Source organism: Pyricularia oryzae, chromosome 1 (genome assembly GCF_000002495.2).
Source record: "Pyricularia oryzae 70-15 chromosome 1, whole genome shotgun sequence".
Classification (NCBI taxonomy): Eukaryota; Fungi; Ascomycota; class Sordariomycetes; order Magnaporthales; family Pyriculariaceae; genus Pyricularia; species Pyricularia oryzae.
In genome coordinates this window covers 5,672,699-5,695,466 of record NC_017844.1, presented here as the reverse complement: position 1 = coordinate 5,695,466, position 22,768 = coordinate 5,672,699, and the positions used below count along the sequence as shown (strand labels likewise).

Below are 22,768 nucleotides of genomic sequence, written 5' to 3'. Positions count from 1 at the left end.
TTTCGAAATGCATTCGACGAGTGGTCCTCTGCTGGCCGGACAGTTGATGTGGGATTTGAAGAATCGGGAATGAGAACAGGATTTCTCTGGGTATTGTCGATATGTAAATTATTGTATGTTAGTAAAGGAGATGATTTAAACTTGCCTTTTTTTTCCTCTGTGCCTGGTCTTTACAATCTGTGTAAAAGTCATAAAATTGTTCATGAGAATATTAGGGTGCAAACAATGTGCTTCTGTGCCTATATGATCTAGATAAACAATGGATCTTTGCTAGCCTTCGAATTATACCAATCTTGCTCGAGCGCAACATTGACGCCATTTGTCGGACAAAAACCCCCGAGCTCCTTCATCCAGAGTAGTTCTAGATCCTTCAAAGACCACCAATTAATTGCAAACATGTGACACTTGGCAATTGTTCCATGCCTGTCAAGCTGTGTACCTAGCTAGCATGTGTCTTTACAGTTGCTCCTCTTTGTTTTAGAGTAGAATTATCTGGAACTCCAAACATGCAATCCCGCCTTTGCCGAAACGCTGATGGCGGGTGGGTGCCAGGGGGCACTGCCTCGGGGTTAGGGTCTTGACAGTCGAGAATGATGCAGTCATGATGCAAACATGATCTTGGACTTGGCAATCTCTCCCGTCTGTTATTATTATAATTATTATTATTATTATTATTTCAAAGCTGTTCCGTCTGATCTTGGCTCGTTCCTCCGCTTCACATGTCAATGCTTTTTCTTCGGCAATGCCCAGCGTCCAGCGTCAATCAGGATCTCCCCTGGCCGCGCACTCGCATTAATGGAGCTAGACGTCTACATCTGACGTACGACTTACGCGGGGGAAATTCGAGCGAACGACCCATTGCTCGAGGAAGCCGGGGGAAAACTCAATCATGTCCGGGAAGAGGTTACTTGAAGAGGAGGTATTTCTTCCGGCTGATTTTGTTCTTTGACAATAATCGGCAGAGTTTTATTTTTGTTTTTTTAGTGGTGGTGTTACTTTTGTGTCACACGCAAACCCAACATAGGTCTTGACCGTTTTGGGATTTTTACGAACCATCCTGCGACCTGTTAAAAGTACCCCTTTTTCCCACTAAGACCCAGTGCCTAAAATTTTAAATGTCAAAGTCAAAGTCAGCCGACGACTCCGACATGTCACGACCAGGCGACATCGCGGTCCTGCCGCTGCAGGGCGCCTTTCAGATCTACCAGACGCTAGCCGACAGGTTCCTCTCTCCCAGCCCGCCCAAAGACATTCCCAAAGATGCACCCACCATCGCCATCATCGGCGCCGGCATCACGGGCGTGACGGCCGCTGCGCACTGCGTCGGCCACGGCTTCAACGTCGTCATCTTCGAGGCCGGCTCGCGTCGGAACCTGGGCGGCATCTGGACCGCCGTCAACGACTCGTCCAGCCTGCAGATCCACTCGGCCATGTACCGCTTCCACCCTTCGATCCGTTGGAGTCGAAGCTACCCGGACCGCAAGGAGATCCTGGACCAGGTCGAGAAGCTGTGGTGGAGGTATGGCCTGGACAAGGTTACCAAGTTCAAGGTCAGGGTCAAGCGCGTGTACCAGGACGATGATGGCCGATGGATCGTCAACCATCCGGAGCATGGAAAGTTTGAAGGTCTCATCACCGCCGTGGGCACATGTGGAAAGCCCAAGATTCCCATATTCCCAGATAGGGAAAAGTTCAAGGGACCAGTATATCACTCGAGCCAACTGAATGGGTGAGTTTTTTGAACCGTTTATATCCAGTGTACCCATGAACGACGCCTCAAAGGATCAGTAACTGATAGTCTTCACCTAAAAAAACAGCAAAGACGCGGCAGGCAAGCGAATCGCCATCATAGGCGGTGGAGCCAGCGCGGTTGAAGTGCTCGAGTGGGCCTTCAAGGGCGGCGCCGCCCATGCTTCGATCCTCTCCCGCAGCGAGAAGTGGATCATCCCGCGCAACATTGTCATCAACACCCTACTTTCCTGGAACGTGCTTGGCCAGGACGCCTTTATCGGCTGGCTCCCCGAGATACTCCTCCGAAGATTCTTCTACCGGGACCTCGATAGCATCGCCCCTTCCAACAAGGGCATCTTTACCGATACCCCTATGGTCAACTCGGACGTCTTGGACCACATCCGTTCTGGCAAGGCCGACTGGGTCAGGTGTGACGTCGAGTCCCTGACTGACTCCGGCGTTTTGGTGAATGAGCGGGCGCCGGGCGTTCCCAAGGGAGGCCTGGGAAGGCCGAGAGTTGTCGATGCAGACATTATCGTCATGGCCACCGGGTTCAAGCGGCCATCGCTGGCTTTCCTACCCGACGACTGCTTCAATGACCCTTATGGTCCACCAAACTGGTATCTCCAGACGTTTCCGCCGACGCACCCGTCCATCTCGGCAATCAACTGGTATGTGCAACAGGCAGCTGCCCACATTTCCCATCTACCCTGCTCCCAAAACATGCCAAAAGAAAGCCCCAGCTGACCAGTCACAAAAACAACAGCACCTACATCTCAGCCATCGGCACCGTAGGAAACTGGCACATTGGAATTTACACGCGCATCCTGCTCATGTTCCTGACGGACCCGCTCACGCGGCCGGCCCCCTGGTGGATGCGGCGGTGGATCGACATGACCAAGCTCCTCAAGGCCACCAGCCCCGTCGGCGCCTTTGACTTTTTCACCTACCTCGAGCTGCTCTGGTGGTTCCTCTTCTGCATCTGCTTCAACCCTTTCCGCTGGAAGTGGGCCCTGTTCGTCTTCCTCGGCCTCGGCCTGGGCCTGCCCAAGGAGACGACCGAGCTGGAGACGAGGCTGCTGCAGCGCGCGGGCTGGGACAGGCGCGAGGTGGGCAGAGACGTGGGCAAGAGCATTTAGCGCTGGGTGAGCGCGTGGCCTCCGCGCGCTTAGCCTTTTTTCTTCTTCTTCTTGGTGTCTGTGTAGTACGTACCTGTTTTGTATGGGGATTTGTGGTTTAGTCAAGTGCGTGTGTAACACTGTGTTGCGGGTCTGGTATGCGATCGTCTTTGTGACGTGGAGAAATTTCCCAGCACGTGTCAGAAATTAAACGAAGAAGAAAAAACCCCGACCTGGCCAGAGCTCCTTCCCCTCTCTGCTCTTCATTCCCAGGAGGTCCTGTCGATCCGATCTTGCGGCGTGGAGACCTTGAGCTATCAATAGTATCCGTGCCAAAATCTGTGCTTTGCAGAAATGGTCCGTTGGTTCGTTTTCTCCCGGATCCGAACGTCAATCGAAGCTTATTTTCTCGCTTCAAACCCCTGTCCCGCCCTGTTAAAGATCGATCGCATTGGCTTTCATCTGCTATGCGCTGATTCCCGCTGGTCGTCGATGCTGTTAGCCTATCTAGGAAGACCAACCATTCTAGTCCACGAGTTCGTACTTCGCGGACGCTACGTATTTTGTACACATGTCCAGTCTTGTCACAAGGAATCACGTTTCGATGCGCAAAAGTGCCCACCCTAGGTGAAGGAAGGTACTATTCTCCTAGCTCATAACCAAGATGAGACGTTTGTCGATGACGTCACCCTTACTTCGATAGCCTCCAGACTGCCACCCGCGGCCCGAAACGAGGTAGCTACAACACAGCTAGTCAAAAGTAATATTGATCTATTTTTGCTGGGTAGCTCCGGCGGAACTCGATCAAGACCCTAGTGTGCCCAGCATCAACCTGCCTCGTTGAACCCACGTGGGTTTCCCGCCAATTTACCTTGACTGAGGTACTGCGTAGAAGAGGAAGACGATTCGCCACCACCCCCAGACAATAACTTCACCCAAGCCAATCACTCTCAGCTGTTGGCACCCGAACACCACCGTTACAATTCCAACGGCGACAGGAATCTGCAGTTTCAACACCTGCACCTTGCCCAATATGGAAAACCCACGTAAGTAGACCGAAACATGGGTGCTTATTAACACGTCAAAACACGAGTTCAACCCGGTCGCTAATCTCATCGACTCTTCAAAAACGTTCCAAATACCTTCAGTCGAAGAAATTGACGGCATCATCAAGACGCTCTGCCAAGGCACACCCGCGGCCCAGCAGCGCGCCGTCGAGACCTACTTCCTCCCCGAGGTGTCGTTCGTGCACCCGATCTGCCTGGTCCACGCGCACAACCCCATTGTTCTGCCGTCGCTGTTCCCAGGCTTCGTCGGCGGATCCTCGCGGCCCTGGACCGTCTTTTGTAGCCGCGATGCCGTCGCTGCCATCTACCGCTGGTACCGGTTCATGAGCCCCAACACGGTGGTCCACATCGACTCCAAGGCCTGGGACGCGAGGAACCAGGTGCTCTACGTCACGGCCCGCCAGCGCTTTACCATCTGGTTCGTGCCTTTTTATAAGGCAAACGTCAGGCTCGTTGTTGAGCTCCAACTCCGTCGCCAGAGGCCCGCCGCCCCCTCCATCCAGACCAACAACGAGTCGCACGGAAGGACCGGTGGCGGCACCGCCAGACATGGCCCCCATAAGTACTACATCGCCAGGCAGGAGGACCATTACCAGGTCGATGACGTCCTGCGCTACATCTTGCCCACCTTTGGCCCAATACTTGCCTTTATCATACGCCAGTTTGCATCTCTGGTCTGCTTGCTACTGGCTTTGCCCATCTTCCTCGCTGATCGTACCTTTGGTGACAAAGAACAGGTTTGAGGAAAACAGGGTCTTGTCTCTTTGCTATGGCTGGCGAGTAGTGTACAGAAGAATCGACTGTTTTCATTAATCCATGAGGAGTAGAGGGGGCAAAAATGTTGTCTCCCAAGACAGTATTGACTGATAGTGAACTTCAGCAATGGTATCGAGGCCAGCCATGAAGCTTAATAAGATTTTAGCAAAGAGATAGCAACCCAATAAATTTTTGTTTTGACAGATCGAACGGCAAAGAGGCAGCCATTTGTGCATTCAGTGTCTTTCCCGATCGCTGCCCAATCGTCCCGCCGATTATAACGGCCATCGGTACACATTGAGATCAGATCAGTTACACAGCCATCAGGTACGGCTCAGATCCTGTAAGACTTGAACGAACCGCTGTGTCTGACTCTGTGACTCGAGTAAAATCCTCTTGATATCAGTCATTCGGGCTGTTTCGGTAATCTTGCGCAGGGATTCACGCCCCTTATCGCATTGTCGCACGATATTGTGCGAGCTTTCACGACAGACCCTGAGTATACTCGTTTGGTCTTCCCTATGCATTTTTATCACAGATGAAAGCTGATGCTCTAGCGACATCAGGTCACCGACAAACACGTCAAGCAATCCTTCTCTACATTTTATATCCTCCAAGGCATTCTGTCAAATTAGGGACTTGTTAGGAATACCCCTCACTGAAAAGTCTTCATGAAGGTGGAAGTTGCAAACCTGTAGTATGGCTCGGATGGTTTCCCACCATTCTCCTTCAAACGGAGGCTGCTTGTTGTCAGCTATTCCTCCACTCGATGGAGAATCATTGTCTCGGTCCAAATTGTTGCACTTTGTCGGGCAAAAATTCACAGTCTCGAACGGAAGATCGCTGTTACCAATGTTCTCCTTCTCTGGAACCGGCAAAATGGGTTCTTGGTCATCCTCAGCAAACCTTTGAAGTAGTGCTTTTCCATGCCGCAGGCCTGGGACGCCGGGGATGACAGCCGTCTGACCAACAAGTGGAACATCTGAATGACGCAAGCCTTCGTAGCGTGTTTTCAGATTGATCAAACTATCATTCAATTTCCTGGGTGCCGCAGACCTCTTATTGGGATCTTCCGCTTCTTCAGGTAATTGAACTTGAGTGTTGATCCGTCCTCTCTTCTGGTAATCAGGTCCAATAGGAGATGCTGGTCTCTTGATGGAAGCGCTGCTGAGGTTGGCGGGCGAAGAGGCGGCCCCGTATGTATCTCTGACGATGAATTCACTATCGATACCAACAGGGACAAACGCTCGATTGGGTAACTCGTCAGGGCTTGCAGGCACAACGGGCTGGACTGTGTCATGAGATGTCAAGTAGTGGACCGGGAGGTGTTTTGCCTTCGATGGCACACAAGGTATGCTCTCAGAAACAACATGTTCCTGTGGAATGAAATCGGAAAAAGCAACTTGGACAGAACCACCAACAGCCGGGTCCTTACGTTGCTCCTCTTCTATCAAGTTGCCGGATGACTTGTCTAATTGACCAGTTTTGGGTAGGGAGGTTGGTAAACTTCGCGGCAGCTGCGGTACTGATTCGAGACTCGTCTCAACAGACATCCGGGATGGTGTGCCCTTCGCAACCTTGTTGGTGGTGCTATGAGATGAGCTGGAATCTCGGGCGGCATTCTTCACGCCAAAGGGTCTGTGGGCGGCAGCGGGAGTGTCATGGCTGAGCGGGTCTGTCTTCCTTGAGACCGGTCGCTTGAAAAGCTGTTCCTTGCTCACTGCGTATGGTCCCGTCGAAGGCGACAATATCTTGGCAGTGATTGGAGGCTTTCGGATCGGCTTCGGGGACCTTTTGGGTCGTGTAGGTGGTGAGCCTCCTGGCATTTCGTACTCATCGACTTCATCTTTCTTGGAAACAGCCTCTTGCGTGCCCAGAGACCTTTTTGCAACTCGTCGGGCCTTGGCGGCTGGTCTCGATGCTGGTGGAATTCCGGGAGCTATAATGCTCGACTCTCCCGAGAAGAGTGAGCCAGAGCACGATCCATCGATGCTTTTTGCGTCGGATATCAGAGTGTCCGACCCCTGAGGGTTATCGCACTTGGGCGTCTTGGCCCGATCGACCATGTCTCCGAGAAGTTTACCGTTGCCCTGGTGTGTCTTCAAGCTGGTTTCAGGAGACTCGGATTGGGAAAATATTCTAGAGTGGCTTATGGTAGTCGGATGACGGCATTTGCAGCATCCGATTTCCCGGAGTACCTATGTGCCAAACCTGAATGTGTGGCCTCGAGATGGGTGATGTTCAAACAGATTGTTGGCCGAGGAGAAATGAAGAGCAGTCATGGAAGCCGCAGAGTGCTTCCACCTAAGCGAATAAAGAAAGTCCCGCTCGTGAGATTGCTCTTTGGCATCTACTATTATCGGGAAGCTACCATAAAGCCGTGCCTTCCAATTCGGGATGTCCATTTAGCCCCGCCCTCCTCCATCTTGGATGGCTTGAGGCATCAGGCTGAGACCCGACGCCAGGCTTGAGTAAATGGATACAATTCGTAAAACCCCATGTCAATGAACGAGAATTGATTTTTCGTACCAAGACAGCTTGTTCGTCTTCTTGATTGAGGATAATGGGGCGTCCAATCGCTAAGTTCTTTCCGATCAGGCCCGCTGGCTATAAGTTACCGGAACTGGTATCTGAGTTGACGAGTTGAGTGAAGAAGACTGGCAAGTCGCCACAGAAAGCCTTCACATATCCGGATTGCCAAGGTGGCTCACAATGCAGAGTACACACAGCCATCCGACCGTGACGTCAAGCTTTTCAACTTGCGCACCCTGTGGCTCAGCATGGCGCGATCGAAGTAGACAAAACACCGGATCCAATCATTTGACTCTGTTGGGAAGCTTCATCAAAGATGTCTTAGAACCTATGTACCTACCTATTTACCTGACAATAAAACAAACAAAACCTTGGAATTTTTCTACGCATTTAATAGCATCAAACGAGCAGGGGAACAAAAGCAGTTTGTGCTAGCATCGGCGCGACCCACGCTTATTCCCGGCACTCCACTTGTTAGGCCTGGCCCCGGTCCTTTTTTCCAACGATTTTGCGGCTGACGCTGCGTACGTCGGTAGTCAAACCGCCCCCCGCACTGATCCAGAGGTTCGTCATCAGCAAAAACTTCCCCGGTTCCAAAATTTCTAGAGGGTCTCTCTTCAACTCGTCAGCTGGACCCTTCAATCCTCCTCCGCCACCCCATAACATCCCTACACATTATTCTCAATACCCAAAACATAGACGAGTACTTGTCTTGAATTTGTAGGAGGATTATAGAGATCGGGATTGATCTACTGTTGGATCTTTAGTCGTCTATCGCACGACGCTGACGCGGCCAGTGAAAGGCTTCAGTCACCACCGAAATCGTGTACCTAGGGTTCGATTCAATCTACAACCCCGAACGAAAGACTGCGCGCAGTGTATCGACGACTTCGGCCAGCCTCAGGGCAGTCTGAGACCGGAATTCGGTGCCTTTGCGATCGTACAAAGCCAAGCAAGGCCTGATCGATTGCCCCCTGCCACCACCCCTCCAGCGCGCTTCGAAGCCCAGACAACCCCCTCCACGTCCGACCCCGACCGAATCGCGCTCTCACCCGCTCCGCGCGACGCCTGGCCGAAGGGATGCCATCTTGGAGCACTTCCCGTCTGAATCTTCCCCGCCGCTTGGGCGAAACTGTAAGCAGCCCCTCCGACTCCAATTCCAAAGCTTGCAGCACAGGGAGGAGCAGGAGGAGGAACGCACCGGATGTCCGGTCGCCCCTGAAGCAGTACAGGCCTGCGGCAAGCGAAGCGCTCAAAGGAAGCCTTTCAGTAGGCCCCGTGGCAATGCAAAAGATGTCGTTCGATCGACGACCGTCCCATAAGGTTCGAAAGGGACTATTCAATAGCCGCTTCGGGGGTGGCTCTGGCTCGGGATATAATAAGAAAAGAGTGGAAAAGCAATACCACAAAAGGTCCGCTAGGTTCAGCAGAAGATCCAGCCCTAACAGTTTTGCACAGCTCAGTCCACACAATGGCTACTTGACCTGTGAGTATTTTGGTTCATGATCCACCTGAAGCTGGTGATCCACAATGGTCCGTTCGCTCAGCAGCTGATGATCCTCGAATTTAAGACCACGGAGTCAACCTCCTGAACTCGGACGTCAGGGCACTCAAGGATGATTGGTTGACAGACACGGTGCGTACCTCTTTTGCGCAATGTAACCGAGATGTTTCTTAGACTAACCTCCAAAGTTTAGAATATCGCATTTTGGGAAGAGTACGTATCACTGACAGCATTGGGGTCACATCATCTGCTGACACTGCCTGATATAGGTACATCGAACATGAGATACTCCCAAAGTACCCTCAGGCGCGTGTTGCCCTGATGAGGCCGGTACTGGTGGCATTGATGGTGCAGGCGCAGCGCCTCAAGGATATAGCCGATGCCCTACCTGATTTTCGCCATGAAACGCATATCTTCCTGCCCATCAGTGACTCGATAAATGCTGGCCGTCGCGCCGACACGGGCAGCCATTGGTCACTGCTCCTCGTTTCCAAGCTGGACGGTGTTGCCTTTCACTACGACTCGTTGAACGACCACAACGACGCCCACGCGCGTGCCGCCGTAGATAGGCTCTCTCGGCACTTGAGGCAGCCTCTGCGCTTCTATCGCATTATCGACATGCCCCAGCAGGCAAACTCTAGCGACTGCGGCGTGTTTGTCTGCATCTTGATGCGCCACCTTTTGGTAAAGAAGCTCCTCAACGCCAACGCCAAAGAGAAGGTTGCTATGGGCCTTTCCGGCAAGCAGATCGACGCGCATGGGGGCAGGAAGGAGATGATAAAGATCATCGAGCAGCTACGCAAGGAAGGCGAACGCAGACGCAGTACGGGTGCCTTACCTACGTCATTCCGCTCCGGTAACTCGCCGCCGTACATCGACTAGTAGACGATGTGCGCGTGGAAACCAAGGTCTCAGGCCAACGTCAGGTGATTTATATACGATTTGTGTGTTTGCAAACTACCAGCATCCACCTCGGTGCTTAAAAGGCCGTGGTGGCTTATGCAAGCATGGCGTTCTTGCGGTTGGTGTTATGGGTTTGGCGTTGAGGTAACGGCGTTGGGGTATAGCAGAGGAATTATTGTAGTTTCCGTTTTCGCAACCTTGGAGGATTTCCTTTCGCCCATCTCGCCCATCTTAGATAGGCCATATACGTCATGAGTATTTCCCTGTGTGTGAACATATATTTTGGTTAGTCCTGTTCCGTTGGAAATATCCATGTCGCCCCATTTCGAAACGCGTTGATATGTTCGCTTGCGTACCTAGTGGTGACGAATATTTGTGCACCACGATAATATCACACTGCGATGACTGATAACTTGGCCACGAGCCCGCAATAACCAGAATATACGCGATGAGATGCTCTCTATTTGCTCTCATTAGACCTGCAGGTTCTGCTGTGGGACTGAAGCTGTCGAGTTGCGATTGTTAACCTGGCTTATGATTGCTATTTTCATGATGAACTCTTGTACTTCCCGTCTTGGGGAATACACAGGCTCATTCTAAAGCCCGCGTTATCGCTGATGCACATGGCCAGGTTTTAAGAGGGTGTGCCGGAAAGACGGTAGGGTATTCTTGGCTCAGAGCAGATGGAATCAAGACATTCCCTTGGGAGGCCGGAACGAGACGCCCGGGGGCTGACTCTCACCCATGTTGGCGCCGTAAATTTAGTCAAAACTGTGTAGGACTTAGTGAAGGGCAAGGCAGCGAAGTGACAACGGACCTGTGTTCCTCGGTTCAATGTTCCATCATGACGAGTATCGAGTTTAATTATCGCGAGCAGACTCCAAAGAACTACAGTGAGTTTCCTGGCAATGGCAACGCCGGCGAACCGAAATGTTATGACCAAGGTATCCGGCCGACTCGCAAAATGAGCTGGCCAACTGGTTATGCGGCTGATTTGGCCATCTATGGGGTATCATCTATTGTACTGTAATTTCCTAGCCCATCAGAGGAAGGCGTCTGCAGAGCCACGCCGAAAAACTCACTTTTTCTCCAGAAACGCAGAATTTTGCTCCATAGTCCCAGAAATGTGCGCCCTCAATGCCGCCCACCTGCTCGCAGTCGACGACGGCGCCGCCGGAGCAACCTTTCCAGGCCCGGCTCCCGCCTTCTCATCCTGCTCCCTCGCACCACCCATGGCTTCGTCCTGATCCCCAGAACCCGAAGCGCCCCCGCCCTCCGCTTTCAGTTGGTTCAGATACGCCATGCTCAGCCCTATGTTCTTCGCCTCGGCCCTCACCAGCTTCTCCTTGCGCTTCAGGGCGCCGGGCCTGCTCCTGATGCTCTTGAGGCGCACCTTTCCCGGCTCTGGCTGCTCTTCCAGATCGTCCAGGTCCGGGAGCGCATCGGCGAGTGACTCGAGGTTCGCGGCGAGCTTCTTTGATGGCCTGCGCCGCTTTGTGATCTTCCCCGACGAACTCTTGGTGGCGATCTGGGAGAGGAAGGATGAGCGCTTGATATGGCGGCGGTCACGCTTTGTATCGGCGAGGAGGGAGGATGTGGTTGCTTCTGTGCGCTGCGGGGCCGCGGAGGATGATGATGAGGATGTTGCTGCGCGGGCGGCCTTGGCGCGCATCGAGGTGCGCTTCTTGGGGGCGATTGGGGCCTTTGAGGCGGAATTGCTGTGGTCAGTCGAGTAAACAAAGTACGACGGGGGGTTTTGCACAAAACTTACCATGTTTGATATTTTGATTTCAAGACGATCCCTTTGAGTTTGGTGAAAGATCTATTTTACAGAGTAACTTACGTGATAACCAAATCAGGTTCGCAAGCGTGAATAGGATTGAATAATTTTGGCGGGGAAGGTCGTTCTGCCGGTCACAGGGATGTCGAGTTTGGGTGGGCGGTCAAAAGCCACTGCCGTGCAGAAACTCTACAGTGCGGCCAGTGCCAGAGCGCGAAAGCTCATCCCTGGAAGGCGCCGCCCCGCTTAGGAGTCTTGAGTGGATCCGGTGACGATGAATTCTTGAAGACGAGATGATGCGCAGGTGACAGTCATTTGTGACTACATCCTCCTGCTGGTAAACGAAAAGAGAAAAAAAAAGATGGAAGAAGCAGACAAGAGGGCCGAAGAGCTCCGAGCTCAAATTGCAGAGTGTGAGGCAACTCTTCAGTCACTCAAGGAGCAGTTGGCTGCCGCAGAAGCTGCCAAGACCCCGCCTTATAGTGACAGTACCGAGACGGACAGGGGCAGTAGTAGCAGTACCTGGAAATGGCCCCTGGCCGAGGCAGAGTATGAACGCTATGGAAGACAGCTAATACTGCCATCTGTCGGCATCCAAGGTGGGTTTTGAAATCGCTCTCTACTTCCTTATTCACGATCCTTGTTGTTGGAATAAGTCTAATCCGCAAATCACGTAGGCCAGCTCAGACTGAAAGCAGCTTCGGTCCTCATCGTCGGTGCCGGCGGTCTCGGGTGTCCCGCCTCGGCGTACTTCGCAGGCGCGGGCGTTGGCACCATCGGTCTCGTGGACGGAGACACTGTTGAGGCATCCAACCTTCACCGACAGGTCGCCCACGGCACTTCCAGGGTAGGCATGCTGAAGGTCGACAGTGCCATCAGCTACCTCAGAGAGCTCAATCCGCTGGTAAAATACAATGCGCACCAAAGCCACCTGACTCCAGAAAATGCCGAGTCCATAGTCTCGGGCTACGACCTGGTCCTCGACTGCACAGATCACCCCACGTCGCGCTATCTTATCTCGGACGTCTGCGTGCTCCTCCGCAAGCCTCTGGTCTCGGCTTCTGCACTGCGCACCGACGGCCAACTGATCGTGCTCAACACGCCGGCCGCGCCGCAGGCTGATTTGTCGGGCGGACCCTGCTACCGCTGCGTTTTTCCAAAGCCGCCACCGCCCGACGCCGTCACCAGCTGTGGCGAGGGCGGGATCCTGGGCCCGGTAGTCGGCGTCATGGGCGTGCTGCAGGCACTCGAGGGCATCAGGCTGCTTGCAGCTGGCCGGCATCTCTCCCCGTCGCCGGAGCAACAACAAACCGCCATTTCGCCGTCGTTGCTCCTCTTTTCGGCGCCGCCTGACGGCAGTCCAGCTGGGTTCCGGAGTGTAAGGATGCGCGGTCGGCGCAAGGATTGTTTTGCCTGTGGGGAGAAGTCGGCACTTTCGCTCGCGACGCTGCGGGAAGGGGGGCTGGACTATGTCCAGTTTTGTGGCGGGTCTAGAAAACCCGTGGCGCTGCTGAAGTCGGAGGAACGAGTTTCCGCCGAGCAACTCAACGCTTTGTTGCAGCAGCAGGCCGGAGAGCATGGGAAGCCCGTGCTACTGGATGTACGGGAGCGAGAGCATTTCGAGATTGCTAACATCCCCGGGGCAATTAACATACCGTTTTCGAAAACACAGAACCCGGGAGCTCGTCATAATGCCGAAGACACCCCCAAGCTTGACTGGTTGCCGGATGGTGTTGCTGACGGCCACTCACCGGTGTATGTGGTCTGCCGGGTCGGGAACGATTCGCAGACGGTAGCACGGCAACTCAAAGAATTTGGGCTTGACAACCAAGGAAAACGTTTTATCGGTGACGTCAAGGGCGGCATGCTGGCGTGGAAAAGAGAGGTCGACAGTACCCTGCCGTTCATGTAAAAGGTCGAGGTCCTGATGAGAAGTTTGCTATTTACCTATGTAGACCCCTATGGGATGAGCTGCGAGAAATGCAAGATAGATACCCCAAAAAGTGGGTTTGCAGTGTTAGTACAGTAACTTGTTCTGCCTCTGCCCTGGCAAGAACAGAGAGTTTCCCCCCGCCAATGTCCCCCTTCCAAACAAACCTCCAAGGGGAAGATCATGAAAAACATATGAGAAAAGAATAAAGGATGCAAAGACAGACTCAAATACTCCCTATCAAGGCCCATTTTGATGTGTGATTTTTTGAAGTAGTAAAACGTGATTGAAACCTTCTGGAAAGGAATCCCTCTGCCCCCCTTAGATGAACGTTACTCGCTTCTTGTTGAAAGCGCGCTGGTCCTTCATCCATTGCCTGTAGCCGGCGACACTCTGGATCTTCTCGCCATAGAAATCGGGCACTTTATTGAATGTCAGTGAGCCTGGTCAAGTTAAGCCAAGTGGGAGTTAAGTCAAGTGTATCAAGGTGCATACCTGGGTTGCTGGCCGATCCGTACGGCTCAGCCCTGTTCTTCTTGACGCGCGCAAAGAACTGGTTCTCCTTCTACAATTGCGAAAATGATTGTTTGTTAGTATAATATTCAATTTCCCAAGGTTCCAAGGGTTATGAATCAACACGTGAGTGGCATTATCGCCTGGAGAGCCATACCAGCGTCATCTGCCTCTTGGTACTCCTGTGCAGCACGTTGAAAGCGGCGCTCCCCAGGATAGGGCCGACAAGCCATCCCAGCGCGGCAAAGCCAAAAGTCATCAAGCCTAGTGTGAAAAAGGGATCGAGGGGCAGCTGCGAGACGAGCGAGTCGAGGGAGCCCGAGCCCAGGAAGATGGCACCTCCGCCGGCGCTGCCTGCACACATGAGGCCGCTAAAAGCGAGCTGCCAGCGCCGGCGCAGGGTTCGCAGGCGGAAGAATGTGTTCCAGTCGAGGGGCTTCTCGGCGATGTCGGTGGCCGCTGCTTTTGACGAGGGTGGGCTCGTGGTGGTGGTTGACGCTGATCGGCTACCCAAGATTGGGGAGCGGGCTGATGCGAGGGTCTGTAAAATCTTGGGCTGGCAGCGAATCGCCATCGTGGGTGAAGCTGTGGGCTTGACTGCGAGGAGGCACGTCGTTGCCATTCCACGGAGGGCGGGCTGCTGTAGGGTTGTCGCGCGTGCGGGCACAGCACGGAGCATGTTTGTCGTCCTTGAGACGAGCATTTTGGAGGGACTGGTTGTGGCGCGAAAAACTAGTTTGATGTTTGGACAAGTCTCAATGCTTCTTGAAGTTGTGGTGTTAGCGAGAATGGCCGTTGTGCTTTGGCTTTCAGAAAAATTGGATGCAATTGTGCGCCGGTGACGTTGTTGGTGTCGTTCGTTTTCTTGAAGCTCTGCAGCTTGAGGCTCTCCAAATTTCCATCAAAGCTGTAGCTAGCTTAGCTAAGGCAGCGCTTGGGCCAACATTTGTGGCAATCGATAAGCTAATTGCGTAAGTGACGATTGGAGCCACTTGAATTCGGGGGTGGGCTATAGACATGGGGTATGGGCAAGGTTGCAAGGGTCTCCCAGGCTCCCAGCTGCTGCGCCCAGATTGTCCGAGCCTCGGCCCACAAGGGGATGACTGTCGGGCGTTTTGAGCAACAGTCAGTTAGTCGTGTACAACGCCTACAAGGCTTTGATCTACCTAGTATTGTTTCTCAAACGTGGGCAATGAAAAGGAGCACCAAAGATGTTTGGCTGTGTCGAATAATACATAGGGCAACCTAGCTCGACCAGCCCCACCCCCACTCGAGGTGCACCAGGTGCTATAAGCCTATAACTTCTCTTGTACTCTCACGAACAAAGCTTCGCCCTTTGCTAGATCCTTTCCCTCGCCGTCCTGCAGAACTGCGGTGTAAAAGACTTTTCTGCCCTCGCTTCTGTCAAGCTTGACCCGACACTGTACAAACCCAGGCGTGGACACTGGCCGGATGAAGGTAACATTGAGAAACTTGGTCATGAGCTTCTGCCTCCTCAACGGTTTGCCCTCAGTGCCCTCGTTAAAAGTGGCTTTTACGGCGCCCCCAACAGACTCGTCGATCATTGCGGCTACCATGCCGCCGTGAACTACCCCGCGGTAACCGTCGATTCCATGGTCGATGGCAAAGAGGGAAATTCTTTCTTCCACAACCCCGTCCGGATTTGGTGTCTTCTTTTTCAAATCGATGAAACCCGGTATGCAGTCGGGCGATTTCATTGTGCGGGCAAATAACTCATGGTTGACCTTAGGCTCACCGGTTCGAGACATTGGGGTTTGTATGGTGTAAGTCGGATCTCGAATCAATTTCATGCACCATGGCTCGGAGAGGAATGGCTGAATTAATTCGTCAACGGTCGTGGGAGGCATGGTGCAGGGTAGGTCAGGTCTATGCTTGAGGTGTGGTTTGGTGAGAGCGAAAGAAGGATGGATTTTTGGTTCTTCTGCTTTTCTCTGCTTTTTGGAAGTGCGGAAACGGATTTGGTCAACTTTCCCAGCGGATCGAAAGCGGGAGATATAAATAGAATACTTGGACATTATTTCCAAAGTTGAACTTAGGCTTTGAGATGGAAATTCATCTTGATATCATCACGTGAGAATGGTACCGTGGTATTCGGCCATTTTGGAAATTCAAGCCCAACGTCACGTTAAAGTAGTTTTAGCGCGACTGGACAAGACCCTTGCTCATCTATCTTTGCGCAAACTCCGGATTTACTTTGTACAACAGCACGACAAGCTGTGGAATTCTCCCTAGACATCACTTTCAAGTCAGGATTCTTTCGCATCGGATCTGAGACCTGACATGGTTTTACCCAACACACATGCGCTTTACCAGACGTGCGCGCGAGATTCTCAATCTTCGCTGAGCGCGTCTCCCAAGTAGACCAGCAACCAATGTTTCAACCCATGTTTTCTTCAAGTTTCCCCATCTGGTAGATGAAAATCAGCAACGCGAACCGCATCCTCGAAATTTGCGCTCGCCTTCTCGGACACAACTCGAGCTATGGACGACGAATTCTCTCGCCCGGCGAAGCGACCCCGACGCGACACCTCGATGCCATCATCATTCACAATCGATATTCCCCTGCACCCCACCTACTACAGGGGCGCACACCCTCCTCCCGGCAAGATTCAGCTCCTGCCAGAACATAGCGATAATACAGCTTACATTATCGAGAAGATTATCGATCCCAACGGCCGAAAACTGCCGGAAACGGCACGCAAGCGACCTTTTTACATCATAGGATGGAGAGATCCAGAGCTGCGAGAGGCCCGCGTGGGGGTGGAGTGCATGCGCGCGTATACATACGTTTCACCACGACAAGTAGAAGAGTTTGAATACCAGGACCTGCTGGCGCGTGAGGCGGCCGAAGAGCAGGAGGCGCGAAAGGAGATTGATGCTTTGATCTCACAGCAACAGCAGCGACAAGAGTCACAACCGGCCGGCGCGCCCAGGAAACGAGGTCGCCCGGGTCGACCGCCGAAAAAGAAAGCCACCGCAGATGAGGATGAGAGTCACCGTGTGCCTTCGCTTTCCACGCCACAGAAAAGCCGGCTCAATTTATCTGCTGATAATCTGCAGGACTTGCAAAACGAAATGGAGCACCGCATACGCAGCCAAAACAATACCATGGTACTAGACGACGACGAAGACGATGAAGCTGAGGAGGATGACGAAGATGAAGACGAAATGCTCCAGCGCGTACTGCTACAACAGGCAGAAAGGAACAACAAGGCTGAGCGGCTTGATAGCGATTTTACAATCGCAATACCCAGCCGTTCCGCTCCACGAACACAGCCGGCGTCTCGTCGAGGTCGTGGACCAGGCCGCCCGCCCAAGGTCAAGCCCCTGGACAGCCATCAGACCGTTGTCCCACGGGCGGAGCCCAGCAGGCGAGGGTCAGGTGTTAGGCCCACCAGAGGCACCAAGCAGCGTGTCCCGGACCGTTCCCCGGCACATGCCCCACAAAGCCGACAAAGCACCCCGGCGCCGTCTTTGTCCGAATCAACTATCGTGGCACGTCCAGCTTTCCCCAAGCAAGCATCGCTGGTCTCCTTACATGACAGTTCCATCTCATCTCGCTCCGGCGAGTCGCCCAAAGATGTGCCTATCGCACAACGGACGACTTCAGCCAAAACCAAGCGAGAATCCACCACGCCCATCCCATTACCGAGCTATGTCACATCGATGTCGAAAGATGCGACTCCGAGTCTGGGGCTCCCACCGCTGCCAAAGGCGCGGGAAGATGAAGCAGTGACTGACGAGGCAATGGATGTGGACGCGCCTGATGAGTGGGAGGTTCTGAGGCTTGAGGGCGTCAGAGTGGAGGAACACGACGGGGTAAAGACTCGCTACTTCAAGGTCCGGTGGAAGGGTGATTGGCCGCCCGACCAGAACCCGTCATGGGAGTCGGAGGATTGCATAGATCGTGCCACGGTCAAGGCATTTTTGAAGCTTCGCAAAGAAAAGAAGCAGGAAGCTTCCACAAAGCTCCGTCCAGCAACCTCTGCCGCGTCACCCGGACCGGCTAGTGCCAAGACTCAGGGCACGCTCAAAGGATGGCTGCAGCCTGGGAGAGGTGCTGCGCCTGTGCCTTAGGATGTGTGGTGGGATCATCAGACAGTCACGTCAGGCCAGGACTTTATACCTGTCTTTGCTGGTCCTTCAATGGGTCAACCAAGAGGCTGTCTGTCTGGGAACGAAGATACCGAACAAGAAAAAAGTAAAACAAAGAAAAAAAATATCAGAACCAAGATCAATCCTTGGTAGATTCTCTAAATAAATTGCAGATGTCTTCCGCCTAGACTTTGCCCCTTGCCCGGTAAGGGGTAGGGCGGTTAGCATACCTGCCCAGTTGGCCAATCCACAAAGAAAGTTCAGTTTGTCGTGGAGCTGTAGAACCATGAACTCGCCACGAAGTGTGCTCAACCTGCACCGGCTAGCTATATGGACATTTCTGCCACCCTTGGTTTGCGATTATGTCGAGGGCTCGACATGGTGAGACTGGTACGGATGCGGGAAGTTGATATACTACTACATCCCACCCACCACAACCTTTTTTTTTTTTTGCGACTTACTAATAGCCTCTTTCGAGACATTTCTGCTGGATACCTCCAAAGGGTGTAATGATACCACGCCCATCACAAGAATGCTACAACACACCAGACATCGTTTGCCGCTACTTCCATTGCGAAGATTGGCCGCCATCAGAAAGTTACAGTTGGGGTGTGGACCAGCAAGACTGCGAGTTTTTTTTTAACCGTGGAATCCATTCGGTAAACATGGCACGTGGTCATGTAATGTTGAAATGTATGGCATAATGTAACACAGTCTAGGTACGAATGCCTACCTATTGATCAACAGCAGCATAGGAAATGCAAAGGGGCGCGCACATACCATCATCGAGATAGGCGCCCTGAGATATTGCTGGACTGGGAGCTGTCGGGTTACTACCCAGATTATTGGGAGTACGTCGAGGCCATGCGGCGGCCAGCCTGGATGTCGGGGTGGGTGAGAGACAGGGCGTTGGAGAAAATCATCGAGCCCTGGAGGGAGGATCTGTCGTCATCTGGAATACCCTAGAGATCGTATGGTAGCTAGGGGCTCTGCTCGAGATGTGGCTCACGGCACGCCAGCCGTCCGGTCATGGAGAGGTTCACAAAGTGGTCAGCCGACTGGGGAGCGAAGAAAATTTACAAGGTCACCAAACTCGTCCGGGATCTTGTACCAGTAGCCGAGGTTTACGTAAATATTCAGCTCGACTTTGTAACCTGCCTTTCTCGCTGTCGCCGCCATTGCCTCGCCCAACAAGAAAGGAAAGCTTTTCGTCGACACTGCCATGGCCGAGGAAGATTGGCCTTGAGTGAGCGGTGCTGTCGGGTCCCGGCTTCTCCAGAGGAGGGAGACAGAGCAAATCTCTTTCGAAGACGGCGGCCCTGGAAGCTGGATCCGATGACACATTATCGCCGTTCTCGTCGCACCAAGTTGCGCGGCGGGATCTTTCTCGTCTCCAGCTCCTGCCGGAGAAGCTCCAAGATGTCTTGCGCCGATTCGGCCAAAGCCTCGCAGCTGCAACTCCTTGCGGTATGCTGGGTCATGCAGGCGGGCAATGTCGAACCACTGCGTCAGCATTGAGCGGCCGAATGCGGTTGAGCGACGGCGGCGCAACGTGGGAAAGATGAAGCGCGCATTTGGTAGGAGCTCTGGGGGCGTCAGGCCGGTGGGTGTCTTGCCTGTTTTCGACGAGCTCCCTGCCAAACTTGTCGCCGTTGGACCCTAGTCTGTGCGATAGGATTAGGCTGTAGTTGTGGCTTGACGTCGGTTCGACGACGAACGCCGGCGGAGCCTGGAAGGAAAAGATTGCAGTCCTAAACTTGTGTCTTTTTGCTTCTCCTGGTTTCGTTTCAGTTCTATTAAATTCTTCTCCTTTCTGACGCGGTCCCTATGCGGCGGAGTACCGCCGCTTGTCAGCACTATATACAAGAGGCGCCAATGAAAATCGTCAACAATAGCTCGAGAAAGCTAACGGCTCTGTGTTTGCCGTGGGAATGACGCCCGCTTGTACGCCAACATATGCAACCAGCGTGGGGAAGCTGCAGTGATCAAAATCACAACCCCGCAACTGGCAGGCTGCCTGCTTGGCTGCACCGCAACTCCCAGGGTCTTTGAGGCGCTTATATGCCCAGTGCTGATATATGTTCTACTTTAGCTCGAATGCCTTTTGTACACATGCACGTTTGTAATCATATGCTAGAAGAGCGGAGTGTCAGATTGAGATTCCGGGCCCGTCGATTACCAGCAAGCTTGGTGTGCCCGGGCCGATTATCTTGTCGAAAGCACCAAGTTGCTGACGCAGTGCCCTCGTTGTCCCAACCATCCTCAGCACTGAGGCTCATCTGACTTAAAAGCGCCAAATTTCCCAATCTGTGATATTTTTGCTTGCTGACCTTTTGACCACAGAGTATTCAGCAAAACAGGCAATCAACAAACATAACCCTTCAAAGCATCAACTTCCCTCGCTCTTTTCACGTTGACACCATCGCGATGACCAAAGAACTCACTGGAACCTGCCTGTGCCGCAAGGTTTCCCTCACAATCAAGGGCGAGACGATTGGCACAAACCTCTGTCACTGTACAAACTGCCAAAAGGCAGCTGGATCGGTCTTTTATACCGGCGTCAGGTACCCGGCCGAGGCAAGTCCATTTCCCGCTCCTCTGCACTTTCCCATAGCCACTCAGAAGCTGACAATAACACACAGAATGTCACCTACAACGACCCCGACTCGGTCATCAAGACGCACGTCGACGGCACCGGCGAGCTCGCCAGCGGGATCCAGCGCTCCTTCTGCGGCAACTGTGGTTCTTTGATCAGGATCAGCAGCATCAATTACCCGCAATTTGTATCTGTTCCTTTCGGTATCATCGACAGCGACGAAAAGGCAGACCTCAAGCCGACCACGGAGTTCTTTTGCGATAGGAGGGTGGACTGGGTCGCTGCCGTCGAGGGATCTACCAAGTTTGCGACCATGCCGACGGTTTAGACAGGGAACTCACATTTGTTTCCGATTCCAGTGACTGGAAGAATAACAATCCAAATGATACAGAGCGTTGCCATGTTTCACTTGTCCTACCCTGCTTCAAAACTCCTTGTCGCGTGACTATCGATCTACCTTGACAATAGCCCACTTGTTTCCTAGGTGTCCATCACTTCCTCACCTACTGCGCTCAGCTCGTTCCCTCCAGACCAAAATCCCCTCGTCATAAAGCCCAGTCAGAAACCCAACTCCTCTCGCAGAGTCCCTCACAGCCGTTGCAGTCGTCCCGTAGCCACCCGCCTCCCCGCCTCTGGAGACGTACAGATCCCTCAAGCCGCCGGCTTCTGTCCACTCGGCGGCCCAGCTCGGCGCCATGGCTTTGCGGCAGTGTTTCGGGTCCTCGGCCTTGGGGTTCCGCACCCGCTCGTCCTGGCACAGCGCCCGGGATCGGCTGACCTGAGTCAGCTCCGGCGGCGATGGGTGTCCCGCGATCAATAACTTGCCCTTTTCGTCCACCGAGAGGTTGTCCGGCAAGAATGGCAACTTGACCACGCCGGTGAGCGGCAGCTGCTCTCCTTGGTCCTCCTCTTTGTTTGTTGCTGCTGCCGCAGCCGGCATGCTGTAAAAGTGAATGCTGGCCGTGTTGGTCGAGGCCACGACCATGGTGGACTCGTTGAGGCGCGCGATGCCGTTGGCGAACGGAAGCGATGCGACGGTGCGGATGGACTCCATGGTCGACAGCTTGGACGACAGCTTCACCCGCACGACTGTACCCTTTGCAAAGAGCAAATAGTTCTCCAGGGTGGACAGGGTCGGGTGGTAGCGCGCCGGGAAGCGGTGGTCGTTGGTGATGTAGAGCTCGGTGCTGCTGACCACCTCGACCGAGTTGGGCGAGTATATCAGCGGGTCCTCGATGGTCCCGAGGTGCTTGAGCACCGGCGAGATTATCGACGGCTTGTAGCGAAACACCTCCAACCGCGGGCCCCGCACGTCATTGTTCAGCACAAACAGCGTCCTCGTCGGGTGGTCGTAGGCGATGCCGATGGGGTGGAACTTGTTCGGCTCCGGGAAGCCCGACAGGCCGAGCCTCTGCAGCCTCATGGTCGCGTCGTCGTCTGCGGCGACCACGTCCTTGGCGTACCGGTACAGCCAGATCTGCCCGCCGGGGTTGGCGTCCTGGTCCTCGGCGAAGGCGCCCATGACGGTGTTCCAGCCGTCGCGGCCGGGGTCGCAGCTCAGAAACGCCACGCCGAGCTCGGGCACCACGAACCCGTCCTCGCAGTTCCGGATCCGGTCCGCGAACAAGACGGCGTGACGGCCGCCGCTGCCGCCCGCCTCGGTGGTCGCCACAAAGGACGCGTTGACGGGCGGCAGCTTGTGCGGCCGGTTGGCGTAGATGCGCGACAGGGTGTAGTACCTGCCCGCGAAGTAGCGCGAGACTGGCGGTATCAGCAGCGCCAGCTATTTTTTACATTTCCGTAAATGGCGGGGGGGAGGAGGATGGCGTCATGTTAGTGCATGTGTCTAGTGCCGAGTGGGCGGGACGATCACGTCAGGGGGGGTTCGCGTGGTCTTACCAACAGCAGCTTCACTGCCGAAGCTGGGTTGAAGCCAAATGCCGCCATGTCAGTAGTTCTTTTGTGTTAATAAATCCGCTGTAGCTTGGGACAGCTGGTGGGGGAGAAACCGATGCCAAGCCTGTGAGGGTTTGAGGTGGTCTCTGGAGAGTTTAAATATTAGGACCCGAGGTCAAGGGAGCCGAGGGTGACATCGCCAAAAGACGGTCAGGGATCCAGGTGGATCACGGCAAAAGCAAAAAAAGATGAAAAACCGGGGACGAGCCCTAGCAGGTCTGTCACCACTTTTGTTTTTCTCTGTTCGGTTGTGATGGCGTCTGGCC

General features: G+C 53.7%; 12 protein-coding genes across 13 annotated transcripts; 6 read left to right on the top strand and 6 right to left on the bottom strand.

Moving 5' to 3' along the window:
* Window positions 1-674: 674 nt before the first annotated feature.
* Window positions 675-3,609, top strand: MGG_16410 (uncharacterized protein). The gene is made up of 3 exons (XM_003710402.1): window positions 675-1,729; window positions 1,818-2,402; window positions 2,498-3,609. Exons 1-3 carry the CDS (start codon window positions 1,116-1,118, stop codon window positions 2,868-2,870), a joined length of 1,572 nt encoding a protein of 523 aa, XP_003710450.1. The 5' UTR covers window positions 675-1,115; the 3' UTR covers window positions 2,871-3,609.
* Window positions 3,600-4,883, top strand: MGG_16409 (uncharacterized protein). Its single transcript, XM_003710401.1, has 2 exons — window positions 3,600-3,895; window positions 3,998-4,883. The coding sequence occupies exons 1-2, from the start codon at window positions 3,883-3,885 to the stop codon at window positions 4,657-4,659; spliced, it is 675 nt and encodes a 224-aa protein (XP_003710449.1). The 5' UTR covers window positions 3,600-3,882; the 3' UTR covers window positions 4,660-4,883.
* MGG_05572 (uncharacterized protein) lies at window positions 4,448-7,417 on the bottom strand. The gene is made up of 2 exons (XM_003710400.1): window positions 5,365-7,417; window positions 4,448-5,295 (listed from the first exon to the last, which is right to left on the bottom strand). The coding sequence occupies exons 1-2, from the start codon at window positions 6,736-6,738 to the stop codon at window positions 4,996-4,998; spliced, it is 1,674 nt and encodes a 557-aa protein (XP_003710448.1). The 5' UTR covers window positions 6,739-7,417; the 3' UTR covers window positions 4,448-4,995.
* Window positions 7,418-7,760: 343 nt separating this feature from the next.
* Window positions 7,761-9,956, top strand: MGG_05571. 2 transcript variants are annotated; one of them, XM_003710398.1, is made up of 5 exons: window positions 7,761-8,338; window positions 8,663-8,690; window positions 8,776-8,840; window positions 8,902-8,921; window positions 8,978-9,956. In XM_003710398.1, exons 1-5 carry the CDS (start codon window positions 8,285-8,287, stop codon window positions 9,588-9,590), a joined length of 780 nt encoding a protein of 259 aa, XP_003710446.1. In that variant the 5' UTR covers window positions 7,761-8,284; the 3' UTR covers window positions 9,591-9,956. The 2 variants fall into 2 exon arrangements, with proteins under 2 accessions (XP_003710446.1, XP_003710447.1); XM_003710399.1 differs by having other exon boundaries at window positions 7,761-8,690.
* A 456-nt stretch (window positions 9,957-10,412) lies between these two features.
* MGG_05570 (uncharacterized protein) lies at window positions 10,413-11,457 on the bottom strand. The gene is made up of 2 exons (XM_003710397.1): window positions 11,383-11,457; window positions 10,413-11,313 (listed from the first exon to the last, which is right to left on the bottom strand). The coding sequence occupies exons 1-2, from the start codon at window positions 11,383-11,385 to the stop codon at window positions 10,690-10,692; spliced, it is 627 nt and encodes a 208-aa protein (XP_003710445.1). The 5' UTR covers window positions 11,386-11,457; the 3' UTR covers window positions 10,413-10,689.
* Window positions 11,458-11,667: 210 nt separating this feature from the next.
* On the top strand, window positions 11,668-13,571 carry MGG_05569 (adenylyltransferase and sulfurtransferase UBA4). Its single transcript, XM_003710396.1, has 2 exons — window positions 11,668-11,990; window positions 12,069-13,571. Exons 1-2 carry the CDS (start codon window positions 11,753-11,755, stop codon window positions 13,301-13,303), a joined length of 1,473 nt encoding a protein of 490 aa, XP_003710444.1. The 5' UTR covers window positions 11,668-11,752; the 3' UTR covers window positions 13,304-13,571.
* Window positions 13,257-14,715, bottom strand: MGG_05568 (uncharacterized protein). The gene is made up of 3 exons (XM_003710395.1): window positions 13,992-14,715; window positions 13,817-13,886; window positions 13,257-13,743 (listed from the first exon to the last, which is right to left on the bottom strand). The coding sequence occupies exons 1-3, from the start codon at window positions 14,535-14,537 to the stop codon at window positions 13,643-13,645; spliced, it is 717 nt and encodes a 238-aa protein (XP_003710443.1). The 5' UTR covers window positions 14,538-14,715; the 3' UTR covers window positions 13,257-13,642.
* An 88-nt stretch (window positions 14,716-14,803) lies between these two features.
* On the bottom strand, window positions 14,804-15,918 carry MGG_05567 (uncharacterized protein). The gene has a single exon (XM_003710394.1). The coding sequence runs from the start codon at window positions 15,868-15,870 to the stop codon at window positions 15,130-15,132; it is 741 nt and encodes a 246-aa protein (XP_003710442.1). The 5' UTR covers window positions 15,871-15,918; the 3' UTR covers window positions 14,804-15,129.
* A 49-nt stretch (window positions 15,919-15,967) lies between these two features.
* MGG_13119 (uncharacterized protein) lies at window positions 15,968-19,181 on the top strand. Its single transcript, XM_003710393.1, has one exon. It carries the CDS (start codon window positions 16,337-16,339, stop codon window positions 17,930-17,932), a length of 1,596 nt encoding a protein of 531 aa, XP_003710441.1. The 5' UTR covers window positions 15,968-16,336; the 3' UTR covers window positions 17,933-19,181.
* On the bottom strand, window positions 18,719-19,606 carry MGG_13118 (uncharacterized protein). Its single transcript, XM_003710392.1, has 2 exons — window positions 19,031-19,606; window positions 18,719-18,912 (listed from the first exon to the last, which is right to left on the bottom strand). The coding sequence occupies exons 1-2, from the start codon at window positions 19,463-19,465 to the stop codon at window positions 18,793-18,795; spliced, it is 555 nt and encodes a 184-aa protein (XP_003710440.1). The 5' UTR covers window positions 19,466-19,606; the 3' UTR covers window positions 18,719-18,792.
* Window positions 19,376-21,237, top strand: MGG_16408 (uncharacterized protein). The gene is made up of 2 exons (XM_003710391.1): window positions 19,376-20,527; window positions 20,593-21,237. The coding sequence occupies exons 1-2, from the start codon at window positions 20,378-20,380 to the stop codon at window positions 20,872-20,874; spliced, it is 432 nt and encodes a 143-aa protein (XP_003710439.1). The 5' UTR covers window positions 19,376-20,377; the 3' UTR covers window positions 20,875-21,237.
* Window positions 20,969-22,493, bottom strand: MGG_13116 (uncharacterized protein; the record flags this gene model as incomplete). The annotated part of the gene is made up of 2 exons (XM_003710390.1): window positions 20,969-22,329; window positions 22,446-22,493. The coding sequence occupies 2 exons, from the start codon at window positions 22,491-22,493 to the stop codon at window positions 21,046-21,048; spliced, it is 1,332 nt and encodes a 443-aa protein (XP_003710438.1). The 3' UTR covers window positions 20,969-21,045.
* Window positions 22,494-22,768: the final 275 nt, after the last annotated feature.

Excerpts from the sequence above, each read along its gene's own strand:
- MGG_16410 (XM_003710402.1), top strand. The coding sequence starts at position 1,116 with ATGTCAAAGTCAAAGTCAGCCGACGACTCCGACATGTCACGACCAGGC. Across the intron at positions 1,730-1,817 it reads CACTCGAGCCAACTGAATGG|CAAAGACGCGGCAGGCAAGC; the intron begins GTGAGTTTTTTG and ends CTAAAAAAACAG. Across the intron at positions 2,403-2,497 it reads TCCATCTCGGCAATCAACTG|CACCTACATCTCAGCCATCG; the intron begins GTATGTGCAACA and ends CAAAAACAACAG.
- MGG_05572 (XM_003710400.1), bottom strand. The coding sequence starts at position 6,738 with ATGGTCGATCGGGCCAAGACGCCCAAGTGCGATAACCCTCAGGGGTCG. Across the intron at positions 5,296-5,364 it reads CCATCCGAGCCATACTACAG|AATGCCTTGGAGGATATAAA; the intron begins GTTTGCAACTTC and ends CTAATTTGACAG.
- MGG_05571 (XM_003710399.1), top strand. The coding sequence starts at position 8,285 with ATGCCATCTTGGAGCACTTCCCGTCTGAATCTTCCCCGCCGCTTGGGC. Across the intron at positions 8,841-8,901 it reads ATGATTGGTTGACAGACACG|AATATCGCATTTTGGGAAGA; the intron begins GTGCGTACCTCT and ends TCCAAAGTTTAG. Across the intron at positions 8,922-8,977 it reads AATATCGCATTTTGGGAAGA|GTACATCGAACATGAGATAC; the intron begins GTACGTATCACT and ends TGCCTGATATAG.
- MGG_05569 (XM_003710396.1), top strand. The coding sequence starts at position 11,753 with ATGGAAGAAGCAGACAAGAGGGCCGAAGAGCTCCGAGCTCAAATTGCA. Across the intron at positions 11,991-12,068 it reads GCCATCTGTCGGCATCCAAG|GCCAGCTCAGACTGAAAGCA; the intron begins GTGGGTTTTGAA and ends CAAATCACGTAG.
- MGG_05568 (XM_003710395.1), bottom strand. The coding sequence starts at position 14,537 with ATGCTCGTCTCAAGGACGACAAACATGCTCCGTGCTGTGCCCGCACGC. Across the intron at positions 13,887-13,991 it reads CCAAGAGGCAGATGACGCTG|AAGGAGAACCAGTTCTTTGC; the intron begins GTATGGCTCTCC and ends TCGCAATTGTAG. Across the intron at positions 13,744-13,816 it reads CGGATCGGCCAGCAACCCAG|TGCCCGATTTCTATGGCGAG; the intron begins GTATGCACCTTG and ends CATTCAATAAAG.
- MGG_05567 (XM_003710394.1), bottom strand. The coding sequence starts at position 15,870 with ATGTCCAAGTATTCTATTTATATCTCCCGCTTTCGATCCGCTGGGAAA.
- MGG_13119 (XM_003710393.1), top strand. The coding sequence starts at position 16,337 with ATGGACGACGAATTCTCTCGCCCGGCGAAGCGACCCCGACGCGACACC.
- MGG_13118 (XM_003710392.1), bottom strand. The coding sequence starts at position 19,465 with ATGCTGACGCAGTGGTTCGACATTGCCCGCCTGCATGACCCAGCATAC. Across the intron at positions 18,913-19,030 it reads CGGACGAGTTTGGTGACCTT|GGTATTCCAGATGACGACAG; the intron begins GTAAATTTTCTT and ends TACGATCTCTAG.
- MGG_16408 (XM_003710391.1), top strand. The coding sequence starts at position 20,378 with ATGACCAAAGAACTCACTGGAACCTGCCTGTGCCGCAAGGTTTCCCTC. Across the intron at positions 20,528-20,592 it reads GCGTCAGGTACCCGGCCGAG|AATGTCACCTACAACGACCC; the intron begins GCAAGTCCATTT and ends AATAACACACAG.